Source organism: Corvus moneduloides, chromosome 23, assembly GCF_009650955.1.
Source record: "Corvus moneduloides isolate bCorMon1 chromosome 23, bCorMon1.pri, whole genome shotgun sequence".
In the NCBI taxonomy this organism is placed as follows: Eukaryota; Metazoa; Chordata; class Aves; order Passeriformes; family Corvidae; genus Corvus; species Corvus moneduloides.
In genome coordinates this window covers 2,861,151-2,874,877 of record NC_045498.1, presented here as the reverse complement: position 1 = coordinate 2,874,877, position 13,727 = coordinate 2,861,151, and the positions used below count along the sequence as shown (strand labels likewise).

Below are 13,727 nucleotides of genomic sequence, written 5' to 3'. Positions count from 1 at the left end.
ACTCAAAGCTGTAACAACAGGTCAAGAAACTTTGAGATCTTTGTCTTTAAATTGAGTCTGAGCAAAAGAATTACATTTCTGAGGAAGTGCAGCTAAGCAGCTGTTCTGTCACTGCAGAACATGAAAATCTGTGCAGTATGGAGTGCCAAGGGTAGTCCGTATGTTATGTGTTAGGTGGATGTGGCCTGTGCGCTTCTTGCCCACTTGCCAATCAGACGTGTTACTGGAGTCAAAGAGGAGGATAGGATGAAGTGGGCATGTATTAACCAGAATTTAAATGCTTGAATACTCTGGTCAGTATTTAGACATCAGTATTTATATCTCGTTGGTAATTAGACTGTAAGGTAGTAATTGCTTCTGAATTGTTACTTGAGAATCCCTTAAACATGTAGATTATCTAATTCTGTCAAGTTAATAGTTTTTCCATAATAGCTTTTATATAGATTGCCCGGAGAAATCCATAGTGGACAACTAAACAACTATTTATATTGCTTGTGAAATAGCAGAAGGGATTTGAAGAATTTCTTTAATACAGTTACTACATTTGGCTTATTTGTTAGTATGCTAATAGTAATAGTATCATAATGTTCAAAACTACAGGTCCTCAAAGTTTAAACTATTAATAAGTCTGTCACCGTGAATCTTGTTTTTTACACTGAAACCATTGTTCATGTATTTGTCAAGAAGTTTTTCTTAAGTGGTTACTCAGTGAATTCCTAATGTTAGCTTTAAGACTTTGATGCTGGTACTCAGATTGTGCTTGAGCAAGGGTGCAGTGTTTACTAGAAAATTGATCTAATTTTAGAAAGTATTCTGCTGTGTTTTATGGTTTACACAGACCAGGTAGTTTATGATCAAAGTGTCTGTCAAAATAATTGAGTACTAAATTTGGCTTTTTAAATAGATTGGTTTTAATGGATGTATTTTTAGAAAAGTGCCGGGATTGGTGTGTTTGATCTGTTTCTGTAGTCTCTATAATGGTACTGTTACTGCTGGCTTTACTAAAGAGCTGATTTATGATAGTCATCAGTTGACTACCTCTGGGGATTGCAGCTTGACAGTCTTTGAAAGTGATTTAGTGCTACAAAACGATATATGATTTGAGTTACATTATCAAATCCTTCATTAATCTGTTACATAAGCTTGAAGACTGGTATTACGTGCCATTTGCTTCTGCAGCTAATGATCCTTGTGCTGTGCTTAAGGATGATTTCTGCAAACTTCCAATTACCGCCCCCCCCGCTTATGTCTTTATAACTATTAATATTATGTGGGTTTTTTGGAAAGTTGGTAACTTCCATTCACCCAGAAGTTCTGTTACTGAATTGTTAGAGAACAATTCACAAAACAGTGGATTACTGATTCTTAGATGGTATTTTTTATAGATTTCTTTTTCTTAAGTGTAACGCATGATTCTGCTAGGCTAAAGGATGTCTGCATTGTTTTCAGGCTAGGACTAGTGTAGTATAGTTATATCACTGATGTAACATTGGATACTGGCCACTTATTTCTTGCTATGCTGGAGGGTAGGTTTTGTCTTAGAAGTTTTTGGTCATTATTATGACTGCATTTGGTTTTAGCAAGCTCGTAGGAGGGTTTGTTCAGTAGTGTCCTCCATCCATTCACCATCTCATATGATCATGTGGGTTTTCTTTAAGGTGTTAAAATAAGTTTGTTGTGTCAGAGTCCCAACTTGAAGTGATTTGAAAACTGATTCGGCCTCACCATCCTTGTAGGACAATTTGACTTGTTTTGAATGGTAGGCTGAAGCTCTGAACTCTATTCTGAACTCTTTTTTTCCCATGCAGTCTTGGTCCTAAGGGTTCCAAAAAGCACAGCCTCTTTCATTGGTTTTGTTTTCTTTGCAGCTGGCTTTGATCACGATTGTTACCTTGTTTAGTCTACGGAGGGTACCACATGGGAGAGGGAACTGGTAAGAATAGAAGCATCACTGCTCTGGAGGTGTAGGGGGGTGTTCAGGGAAGGGCTGTTATTTGTGAAGCAAGCTGTCAGTAGAGCAAAGGTGTCCTCAGCTCAGTGCCCTACTTGCTCTCAAATTGTGCTTCATAGCCTGTCAGAGCATAGTATGCTACTCTAGGTAAGTTTTAAAAAGGTTGGGAGATACTAGTGTTGTCCCTGTATTGATGTGATTTCTCTTAAAACTGGCTAGAGTTTATATTGCTACTTTAGTACTGTGTCCGGGTAATGTGGGATTGCTGTGGTCAAGGAGTAAAATCTAGGGTAATTTTGCATTTGAAAAATGCCTATGTAATGATCTGATCTGAATTTTGTATCCCTTTCTGGTGGCTTCATGTTTGCTGTGTGGGTAGTGCATGTATCTTTAAAATGCTAGACCTGTAGTAATGTTCTTAATCTTGAGTTTCTTCCTATTTTTCCTGCATTCTCACTAGTAATAAAGATTCCAGTGTTACATACGTAGTTCTGTCTCCATGGTAGTTGTACAAAAGGAGCTAAGTGTAGGACTTCTCCCTGAATTTTCTACTTAATAGTTCACGTTTCTGCCAATTACATCTAGCTTTCTCCCCAGTAGAAATTCTGATAACTGTATCAATAAAGTAAATAAAATATATTTCAGTAAAAGGGAGAATTTCTGTTGAGGTAAAAAGCTGCCACTTTAAATTCTCCTTCAGAGTAAAAATTTCTCACTTCCAGAATTATTCCATTGTATGTGTTTGGTATTGTATATTGATACTTGTTTTTAAGCAAAAGTGTGTTATAAAAACTTCTAATGATAACTCATTCTGTTTCAGACACTGCTCCAGTATGCTGGCAGTCGGGGTGCATCGGAACATATTTTACCTTTTTTGGAAGTGTATCGAATCTCCATCCAAAGCTTTGCTAATGCAAGACCTTACTTGACTACAGAATGTGAAGATGTTCTTTTGGTACTTGGCAGGCTAGTGCTGTAAGTTTTAAGTTGGTATATTAATTTTTTTTTGTTTAAAAAAGGACTGCACTTTATAAATTAAAGGGCAAGCTGTTGAAATAGTTTATTGCTTAATTTGACAACTATATTTGCGATTTATCATCTAGTAAATGTCTTTGGTACATTTTTAATCATACCACAAAAATGTATTTGAGCATTTAATTAATTAACATGGACAAGTTCTAAGGCTTTGTTCTTCTGTATTTGGATAATCATGTAGGTGTTAGGAAGGTTCTGCTCTTTCTGTTCATTCTTAAAACATTCTGCAAGTATTTTCTGTAGAAGAAACTTAGTGTAGTGCTCATTAAACAGAAGCTTCAATATTAGACCTTCATGCATGGATTAAGAAACCTGTATCCCTTGCTCTGCAGTTGCAGCTTTGTGTGTTCTGTCCCCTTTAGTGCAGGGGCATTCTGAACGTGCCCCTTATTGAAAAGGACATGCTGATTCGTGTTCATGGCAGTCTGAGTTGAGCTATAAGATTGCAAAGCAGACTAGACGTGACTTAAAGCACAGCAATTCATGAAACAGAATAGAGAACTGTTTTACAGTCCATCAGCTGAGTTGGGATAACTTGTAGTTCCTCAAAGTCTGTCTTAAGTGCAAAGCAGCTTTTTGTAATTGAAGAGTGTAGCCTGAGGGCTTTCATGTACACTGGAGTATAATCAGTATAACCTGAGAAGGATAAGGTGATGTGCTGGTCATTCCTTGCTAGTGAGGTTTCATTTCAGGAGGGAGGGTGAAGATCTAGAATGTTGAATATGAAGATAATCATTGAATAAGAGTGATTCTGTGACTGTTCCTGTTTTTTGGGTTGTTTTTGTTGCCAGTCTCTTGTTTTGTGGTCTGAACTCAGGTATTCTCTTTAAGAACAACTTTAGCAGTGAACTCCTTGGTCAAATGCTTAATTTTGTGATGGACTGACTTGAAATATAAATGAAAGCTCAGAACCAGGTATCTCCAAATGATGCCTGGAATTATTTTCTTTTTAATTGTGAGAAATACGTGAACCAGGAGTGGTTTTGGGTTTTTTGAAAGCATGTGAAATCAGGAGAAGTGTGTCTTAAGTTTGTACTATGGAAACCTAAGACTTTAGCTGCTAAATCGTTTACCTGGTAGGTAATACACATTTTTGGCAAAGTATCTTTATTGTTTTTGCAAACTGTCCTCTTAAGGATAGAATACTGTTGTCTTTCTCATGTTATCATTAATTAGCTTGTGTATTTGATTGTTTCCTATTTACGTAATATGAAAAGTTTGTCTGTTAGTGTCTGTTTGCAGCAGGGCATCTCTACTTGGAATATTTTCTATATATTTTTGCCACTGTTAGATACGTTGGGGTGTAAATCCCACTTCTGTATCAAAATTGCTTTTCTCTTTTTGAGAAATATCAGAATATTCTGCTTTTGCTAGTATGGTTTCTTCCAGCTTTCAGTGTGAGGAGTTTGTTGTAGCTTGTATATTCAGAAAACCTTGTGTTAGAGGACAGTAGAAAAGCTGACTTGCTGGAATCTCTTCTTTCTTGTAACTATTACATTTGAAAGGAATCTAAAGAATGAGAAATACAAGGACTGAGATGGAAGATAGGGTGAGGTAAATGGCATAACTGAATTAACTCTCCCACATTTTTCTTTTTCAAAAGTTTCCAAGGGAGTGAGAGAGAAGTTAGAGCAGGGAATTAAAGATAAAAATTGAGGCTTCATGGGGGAGGAAGACTGTTACCTAGTTAGGGACACGAAGGCATACTGTTCCCATGTAATTGTGATTTTTGGGGAGACAGTTGGGTTGTCATACACACTGTGTTTTCAGACTTGATCCTCAGTTGGAAGTGAAATGAGCAAACTTGCTGTTTCAAAGCAGAAGTGCTCTACTTCATATTGAAATCCTCCTTCCCTTCCAACATTCTTCCTGAGAAGAGGAAAAGAACTTCCTCCTCCTGGCATCCTTCTCAGCAGGGTGAGCCAGTAACAGCAAAACTCGGTATACTGTGCTTTTCCCTGCTGCATGCTGAGGTCCTTTGTGTGTTCACAGTACAGCTGACATGATGTAGGGACTGTGCCTCCCATAAGAAACATGATGCTCATGCATTGTGAGATATTGTTGGTCCACTGCCTAACATTAGGAAACAAAAGGAGAGCTTGGAGTGGTGGCTCTTGTAGATCACAGATGTGACAAACGATTGGAGGTGGGGGGTGGGGGGGAAACAGGAATGTTCTTTTTGACCATGGCCATGAAGTGATACCTGCTTTGCTTAAGTGGAACTTGGACAGGTTATTCTCACAGCCCCAAAGAACAGTGCATTCCCCTCACCAAAGGTATTGCCTCTGTAGGAGAATTAATAAAGAATTAGCCATATCAGAGATGTCTTTCACTGACCATTAGTTAGCTGGCTATCCTTGTGAATCTCAGGAGACCCTTGAGGCTGGTTGTTCACTCAAACTTCTGCAAGTGCTTTATTTCTGAGGCTGCTGTGAGGGGAAGTGTCATGTTACCATCAGTATGAAAATTTTACTTCCATCTGAAAATGGTTTATATGATACTAAGATTAATATATTAAAGTTCAAAAAGAAGAAATACTTAGTCATAAGTCATGTTGTGTTTGCCATTAACTATGATTTGACTGCTTTTCACTCTCTCCTGTGTGCTGCGATGGCACTGAACTGAAAGGGAGCTTACCACTTCTACAACTTTGAGAAGGTGCTTGTATGGTTTTTTTCAATTATAAAAAGAGAAAGGAGATTTGAATGCCATCTGGTTTAAGTAGCAAAACTGTATTGAATCAGTAAGACCAGTCTGCCTCAAGCTTGGAGCTCTCTCACCTATTGGTTGTGCCTATGGAATCTAACTGGTGTTGCTTCCAGGAAGAGTGTGCTTCCTTCCCACAGCACTCTGTGAGCAGGCACACGTAACGCTTAGCTTTATGTCTAATAAAGCAGTTCTCATCCCTAATACAGCCCAATACACTGTTGCAGTTTGATTCACTAGCTTGCATTTACCCCTCTGCTGTCTATCATTAAGAGCTAATTCAACTCCTAATACGCACGGGATAATTCCTGGCAACAAGTGAACAATTCCTGCTGATAATCCAATGTCTAATGAGTCATCTTTCTGTCTCTAAGAAGATTAGAATAGGAAAAGTGTTCTAATACAATCTAAAGATGAACACAGTTCTCAAAGTTTTTAATTTTAAAACTTTCTGTGAATGAGGTATAAAGTGATTACAGAAAAATTGTATGCAAATAATATGTTGAATTTTGCATAGAGTTATTAGTTCCAAAATAAAGAAATTCGTGTCTAGGACACCTCTTCCTAAAAGATATTTTGAAATTGAGGTTGAAATTTCAAAAAAGATATTTTGAAATATTATTCAGATGAATAATATTTTTTCTAATAATGTAAAAATTCAAGCACCCATTACAGGTTATTTGCAAAAATTGTGATTAAAGTTCGGAATTGAGTTTTTTATAGGTAGGCATTGTGGTGGTACTGGTAGAGTAGGGTTAGAAAGGCTTGACTTCATGACGTGATCCTGGTGTTTTGATTTGTGGCCTAGCCATGACATGTAAACTTCATTTAGTTGCATTACAATAAAGAGGGAAATGTGATTTCAGTGACAGGTGTGTTTTAAAGTATTGTATAATAAGGACCAAAAGAAAGAATTAAGCTAAACAGTCTGTTGTCCCTCTTGGCAGTAGGGAAGGCTGTCTAGTTTTTATGCAGCTATGTGTTTGAATCAATTCTTACAAAAAAACGTAGTTAATTGATTTAGAATTCTAATTATTTTTCTGCCAAGGAAATTGTGATTGGAATATCCTGGATATTACTTTTACAATTGTGCTCTAAGTTGTTTTACATGGTGGCTTATATATCTGGAGCTCCAGACTTCTTTTGGAGTGGCTTCCAGACCAGAGTGCTCTGTGTTGGGATCCTGAGGAAGACTTGAGGACTTGCAGCAAAAGAACTTTTGCCTTTTGGTTCAGATTAGTCCTGTGTTACTACAACAGACAATTCTGGAGGCATGAATTAAATCTTCTTGTCTTGCTAGACTACCTCACTCTGTATATACAATGCTTTGAAACTGTAATTGCAGATTTTTTCACTGTACAAGTAGCAATTTAATGCTTAAGTTTAGAAAAATGATGTTTAAAAGCTTGCTTTGTCATTTTGTTCAATGATATTATAGCATATTATATCCAATATCATATATATGAAAAAGCAATGTTCTAGAAAAAGTTATGCTAGGAATTGAAAGTGGACATAGGTAGGATTGATTGACTAAGTCTGAAAGTGAGGCATGCATCAAAAGACTTTACAAAAGCACATTGACCATGAAGTTTGCAAATGTGTTACTGGGTGTAGAGTCTTTGTGTGACATGGATGAAAATGGGACACATGCTTAGGGATTTTTTTAGTTGGTTGGTTTGTTGTTGGTTTTTTGTTTGGGATTTTTTGTTAGTTTTCTTGCTGTTGTTTTGTTGGTGAGGGTTTTTTTTTGTTTGGTTTGGGTTTTTTATGTTAAAATAGATTTCAGGTGTTTTGTAAAGTTGGTTTTGATAGCCTATTAGCAACTACCTGGGTCTAAACATTTGGGCTGGTGAATTAACTGCCAAGCTGGAGTACAAGGCAAAACAAAGTCGTGATTATTTTATTAAGTTGAAACCTATGACAGTTGGAATATCTGGTGGTTCTGTTGCCTGCTTTTTCATCATCAGCAGTCTCATGCCTAATGATGTGAATAATGATGGAATGACAGTGGTGAAGGCTGTTGTATTTTTTGCCAATCTAATAAAAGTGCTTAGAGCTTTTGCAGGTCTAAACCTCTGTTTCAAGGAACCAGGATTGGGAGTGAACTCAAACTTGGGAAATGTGAAAAGGATGGCCAGATACTTATACAATGTTCATCCATTTGGTCTTGTTGATGTACATGACTGCTGAATCTGGTTAAAAACTGAGTAGGCATAGCATTTGGTTGGTAACTGTTCAATGCATTTATCAGAAGTCAGGAGGAAGATGGACATTGTTTTTGAGTACTAAGCAAATCTGAAACTCATGTTTGCTTTATGGTCATCTCTTCCACTTCCCTAAGCTCAGTTCTCCTGTGTGTCTGTCTGTCTATCTAATCTATCTACCATAAGACCGAATGTGTTGCCCTGTCATTCTTCTATTTAATATTTGAGAGAGGATGTTTTGAAGAAAAATTAGCAAGAGTTGAAACTATCTAACAGTGTAGATGTAGCTTATAGCAGTGATTCAGTGATTTTTTTATAGGTGGTGTCCTAGATTTGTTTTCTTTCCTTATAGTGTTGTGATTTATGAAAACACTTCTGCTGTATGTAAGTCTTGTGTATCTCTAGAACAGTGTGTCACGGTTAACACTTTTAGTTTGTCTGGGTCTAATTGTTCAGTAGGGTTTTAGGCAATCCACGTGTCCCTTACAAGGTTGGATAGGTCCTGTTTGAGAAAAGTATAGGCAGCAGTCCTGCCATGGCAGGTCGCTGTTTGTGCTGTAGGTATTGGAATGCTCCCACAGTTGGTATCAAAGGCTCATAAGGTGTTTCTTGGTGCAGATGCTTCTCCTGACATAATTTGTCCAGATCCATTTTTGTGCTGATGCATGTGTCTTCTGTCAAGCTGTTTTTCAGTTTTATTTTCTTATATAAAGTGCTGAAATGTTGTTAGGTGAAGCTGGCTTTCATTCTCCCTCGAGGCAGAGACCGTGCTGGACTCCAGTGAGCTTTATTTAGAATGGTTATTAGGTTTCCTTTGAGAAGAAAGAACAGAAATTCTGTGATGCAATGTTCCTGAGCCACATGGAATGTATTATCTTGTATGATAGGAGTAGCTACAATCTAAAATTAGTGAGCTTGTGTGTAGTAAAAAGGAGTTCCATATGATGAATCATGCCTGATTTACAGGCTGTTTCCAGGCCTTTAATTGATTTGCAGAATTGAACATGTTTCAGTGTTACTGTCATTGCTTATCTGAATACTATGTGTCACAAATGTTATTTAATGTAACAAGAGAATGTGTTCAGGTAGCTTGTTTACTTGCCTTTTGCTTTTCCAGGAGTTGTTTTGAGCTACTGCTTTCAATTCCTGAAAGTGAATTGCCACATGAGGTGTGGTTAGGATTCCATCAATCCATTCAGGTAAGTGTTCTGAATTTCTTTTTTCCAATTTACATATTTAAAAAAAAAAGGCTGCATTTGTATTCCTTCTCTTCTACCCTTCCCCTGAGTTCCATTTGTCCTGCATTGCTGTTACCTAGGCAGCAAGAATTTCTGAGCAGCAAAAGACTAACTGTGGCAACTGCATTGGGAGTCTTAAGGCCCAACAGCATATTTATAACCACACAGTTGATGGCAACTTAAGCAAGAGAACCTTAGTAAGTCTTGATCTAATGATTTGTGTGAGAGACAGAGTTAAATGAAGTGATTTAACAGCTCTGAAGCTTTGATGATAACAGAGCTATTGTGGAGGTCTGAGTGGCAGGTAAATGTCTACCTGATTTGAGAGGGATGGAAATGGTAGGACAGGTCTTTAGTCCAGGTGGTTCTTAGAAGTGTTTCTTTGGAGGTGGTGCTAAAATAAGTTCATACTACTACATTCCTACACTCAAATCAAGATGGCTAATGTAGAATGTGTAGGAAGAAGAGATGTTTTCTGGGTTTTAGTCTGGAGGTAGTACCTAGGTGTCTGCAAGAACTGGCGTTCCTCATGGAGGTGAAAGACAGGAGTGGTATTGCTGTATTCATATTGATGGGCCCTTCCAGGACCAGGGACTTCTCTGTTTCTGCTATTGCCTGTTCTGGCTTTAACTGACTGGTGAAGTTGGAAGCTAATCTCAGTTATAAGTTACTGAAGTGAAGACCTTAGCAGGAAATAGTTGGAAGTGAATTTAGACCTTGCAGCTGTCTTTATCACAAGACCTCATACCCGTTTGACTGGGGATTTTCTCAGTCTCTGAGGCTTCAATGCTGCTGCATTAGCTCTGAAGATGCTAGTTCTGAGTTTCTACTTTTGTTTTGCCTGCAGTCAAGGAAACAGGAGGTGTGAAAACTTTTCAGTAGACTGAAGATGAATAAACCTGTCACTTTAAACTGAGAGAAGCAATCTAGTAGAGCTTTGTTGTCCTGCTAGTAGTGGAAGAGACAGAGATAGTCTGTGCTTGTGTGATTCCAGGTGTGGAGAAAATTCCTTTTCCTGAAATACCATGGAATATTTATTATCATGGGAACCCTAAAAACAGTTGGGTGTGGCATGTAACTGGTAATAGAAAGAAATGCGGTAGGTAGAGTTTAAATCCTGTGGCCTTAGTGGTGTCAAGGATTTGTCCTTTATTTTGAGTGCGTAAGTCCTGTGACTTCTTTAGTGACTGTAACAGAGCACAATGAACATTGCAGCACTCCAGAGCCAGGTTTGAAGGTGTATCAGTTTGTTTTGACAATGCCCAGCTATGCCGTCTGTTTGGCTATTGGCCAAAGGCTGGGTCTGTGCTCTCAACCTGTTCGTTTGTGGGGATGCCACAGATAAGAGTGGTCAGCCACAGTTTCATCTTTTGTATTAGGGCTGGTGCAAGACATTGAAACTTATTGTTTCCAAAGTAGCTCTTCTTTAATTTACTAATACAGTCATTGTAGGGTAAAGAGGAGTGAATCAGAATCACAGAGTATTAGGTTGAAAGTACCTCAAGGACAGCTTTGTCCAGCCTTTCTTGGACAAAGGCGGGGTCTAGACGAGATAGCCCATCACCCTGCCCAGCTAAATCTTTAAATTGTTCAATGTTGGAGAATACACTACTTCCGTGGGGAGATTATTCCAGTGGCTGAATCTTCTCATTATGAAAAATTTTCCTTGGTTGTCCAATCAGAATTTCCCCAGGAGTAACTTGTACCCATTACCCCATGTCTTTTCCATGTGAATTCTTGTAAAAAGGGGATATCCGTCATTTTTTGTAGCTACCCATTAAATACTGGAACATGGTGATAAGGTCTCCCTTAAGCCTTGTGATCTTATCATACACTAAAAGGCATATATATTTGTAACTGAGATGGCCTAGACATGAAACAAGATGTTCTCTTATATTCAGAATATGGGAGGGCATATACAGGCTTTTTTTATTATAGCAGAGTTACAGTGCAGCTCTAAAAGTTGCTAGCTTTTAACTGGAGGGATCTGCAGGGAGAATTCTTGTTACCAAGTTTAGTAATTTCTATGATGTAACAAACCTGTGCGTTTCCAGGATTTTGAAGCGAGTGATTGAACTTTGATACTTCTGTCAATAGAGAGCAGGTTTTTAGTCCGATGAGATGGCTCTATTTATGCTGAATACGTTGGAAGGGAACTGTTAAATTCCAGTGGTAGTGGTAGAACAGTGTGATGTCCCACTCTTAAGAGGGACAGAGCATCCAAGATTCATAAATGCTTGTGGCCTTAAAGATCTACAGAAGTCAGAGGATGCACAAAAACTCACAAAGTTTTATTAGTAAATTACATGCTCAGCATGGAAATTGGTATGTTAGTCCTTGACCTACGGTATAAGCACACAGCAGTGGAGGTTGGATAAAGGGCTAAGCTAAGAAGGAAGAGAGAGAACAAGAGAGAAAAAGAGATCACCAGTCCTGGTTCCACTGTTGGTCCAGCTGATGGGATGTCCAGGATCCTGGAGCTCCCACCCAGGCTTATTTGGGGTACCTTTTCATAGATAGGTTTTCCTGCCCTGAAGACAGGTTTCTCACTTGGTATGCAAATTAGCTATGCAGTCATGTGCAGTCCAGTTTTTCAGACCCCTCTGAAAATGGGTCAGAGCTTCAGGGGTCTTGGGTGGTCTTGTTCCCCCTGCTCCATCCATCCCCACTTCTCAATCTCATTCCTGAACTTGTGCTGGATTGTATTGTGCTTATCTCCAGGAACAAGAACAAAGATGTTTTTCACGGAAAAGTGCTGACCTACGTCCACATGGCCCCTTCTCCAGCTACATTTTGTTCTTTCTCACAGTGTGTTAGTACGAACAATCCTTGTGTGTTATTACCAGCAATCCTTGGTTAGGTCCTCAGCATCTCATTATTGATGTTTGAGACATACAGATGAGCCCTTATCTTCTGGGGTTCTGCAAAGAGTGGTGCAAGCTCAGATCTCTCATGTCAACTTTTAGAACTAGGGAAAATTTAAGATGTGCTGCTGCCAGGAGTAGTAATATATACTTGGCTTTTGTAGTGACTTTTTGAAGCTACATCTTCCAGGTTTAGCATGCATCTAATGCTCCTCATCGTTCAGATAGTGAACTGGTTAAACATGGTGGTTTTCTGAAACCTTGCTGAAGAGGTTTGTGGACTTTCACAAACAGGTGTTTCTAATAAGATTTTGAAGTAGCACTCTGGCAGAAATATGAGAATGAGAACCCTTGTCCCCTGCCTGGGAATACAGTAGGAACCCACTTGTCACCACAGAAGGAGGACGTTAGTCATATGGAGGGCAATAGAGACCTTCAGATAGGAATCACTTACCAGCTGTCTTGTAGGTTTAAAGCCTGTGTGTGACCATGTTAATGTGCAGATCTCTCTCTGCATCCAGTAGGAAAGCACCTCAGAATAGTATGTTAGCACATGCCCAAGACTGGTGGATATAAACGTGCTTATTGCTTTCCTAACAAAACGGATAAGTGTGGCTTCTGAGGACTATAACCCCTAATATGGGAGGTATTTTTCAGATCTGCCTGCAGTAATTGTTGCTCTGTAACAATCTACGCAGATAATGGGAGTCAGTGAAACTTCAAATAAATTTTCATCCCAGGAATGTGAAAGGTGAGTGAGGGCTTGCATTTCAAAGCACCAAGGTATGTGGACTGTCCTAGACCTGAAAGTGGAGTGTCACTGATGTCCAGCTTATATACAAAATGCTGGCAAAATCTTTATTTGGTGTCTGAACCTGTTTGTTCTGTTATCATAAATAACAGCAGTTATGTCCTGCAGTCACCCATGAGTAGTTTTCCTTATCCCTAAGCAAGATCAGAGGAAGCTTGGCAAAATGAAAACAAGATATGAGATTGTATGGCAGGAGTCTCAGCATGGATTTATACAGTGGCAGCAAGCAAAGGGGTGCAGACACAAGTGGGGAAATGCTGTAAAATATGAGTGAAAGGATTGGGGCAGAATTACAACAGGGCTCTTGATACAAGTAAACTGTTAACCTGAGGGAGGAGCTCAGTGGAGAGGTACTGTGTGGATTGATATAATCTAGTCAGGTGAAGGTAAAACTATGCATTCAAAGATGTCTTTAGTGGGAGTAGGGATGTGTCATTCTGGGTATTGAATGTGGGTTGTGGAACAGGGTTCCCTTCAAGCCTTAAAAAGAGCATCAATGCTTTATTTAGAAAAACTGTGAGTTTAGTGTGAGCATAAGCCAAAAACTTTTGTGAAGCTGTGGTAGATGCTGATCACTTTAAACTGTCAGGACTGAAAAGTCCTGATGTCTTCAGTAAACTGTTTCAAGGCTTGTCTTTTCTTTTGAACTTTGTCCATAGGCTCTCACTGTATTATTCTTTCCTAACTTCATCTAGAATGAGATGTTTTATGTCCTGCTCTTTAGAACCTGTTTATGGTGTTGTCCTAACTTAATGAGATATGTATACGTAAATGTTGCATTAGATTTCTTCAAAGACTTTTGATGTATTCATAATAGATTTTTGCAAATATTCCCATTAATATTAGCTTTATGTTCTTCAGCAGGTCCAATGAGGTTCAGCTAAGCACTGTAATGGAAGGGGAGTGTACTGACAATAG

At 38.6% G+C, this 13,727-nt stretch overlaps 1 protein-coding gene across 3 annotated transcripts in view; it reads left to right on the top strand.

Moving 5' to 3' along the window:
- The window catches only part of RLF (RLF zinc finger), a 60,556-nt gene that overhangs the window by 2,646 nt on the left and 44,183 nt on the right, over positions 1-13,727 (top strand). For all 3 annotated transcript variants that reach the window (XM_032132701.1, XM_032132706.1, XM_032132704.1), the window contains exons 2-3: positions 2,772-2,926; positions 9,014-9,095. In XM_032132701.1, coding sequence (XP_031988592.1) covers positions 2,772-2,926; positions 9,014-9,095 — 237 coding nt within the window. The remainder of the gene's footprint in view (positions 1-2,771; positions 2,927-9,013; positions 9,096-13,727) is intronic.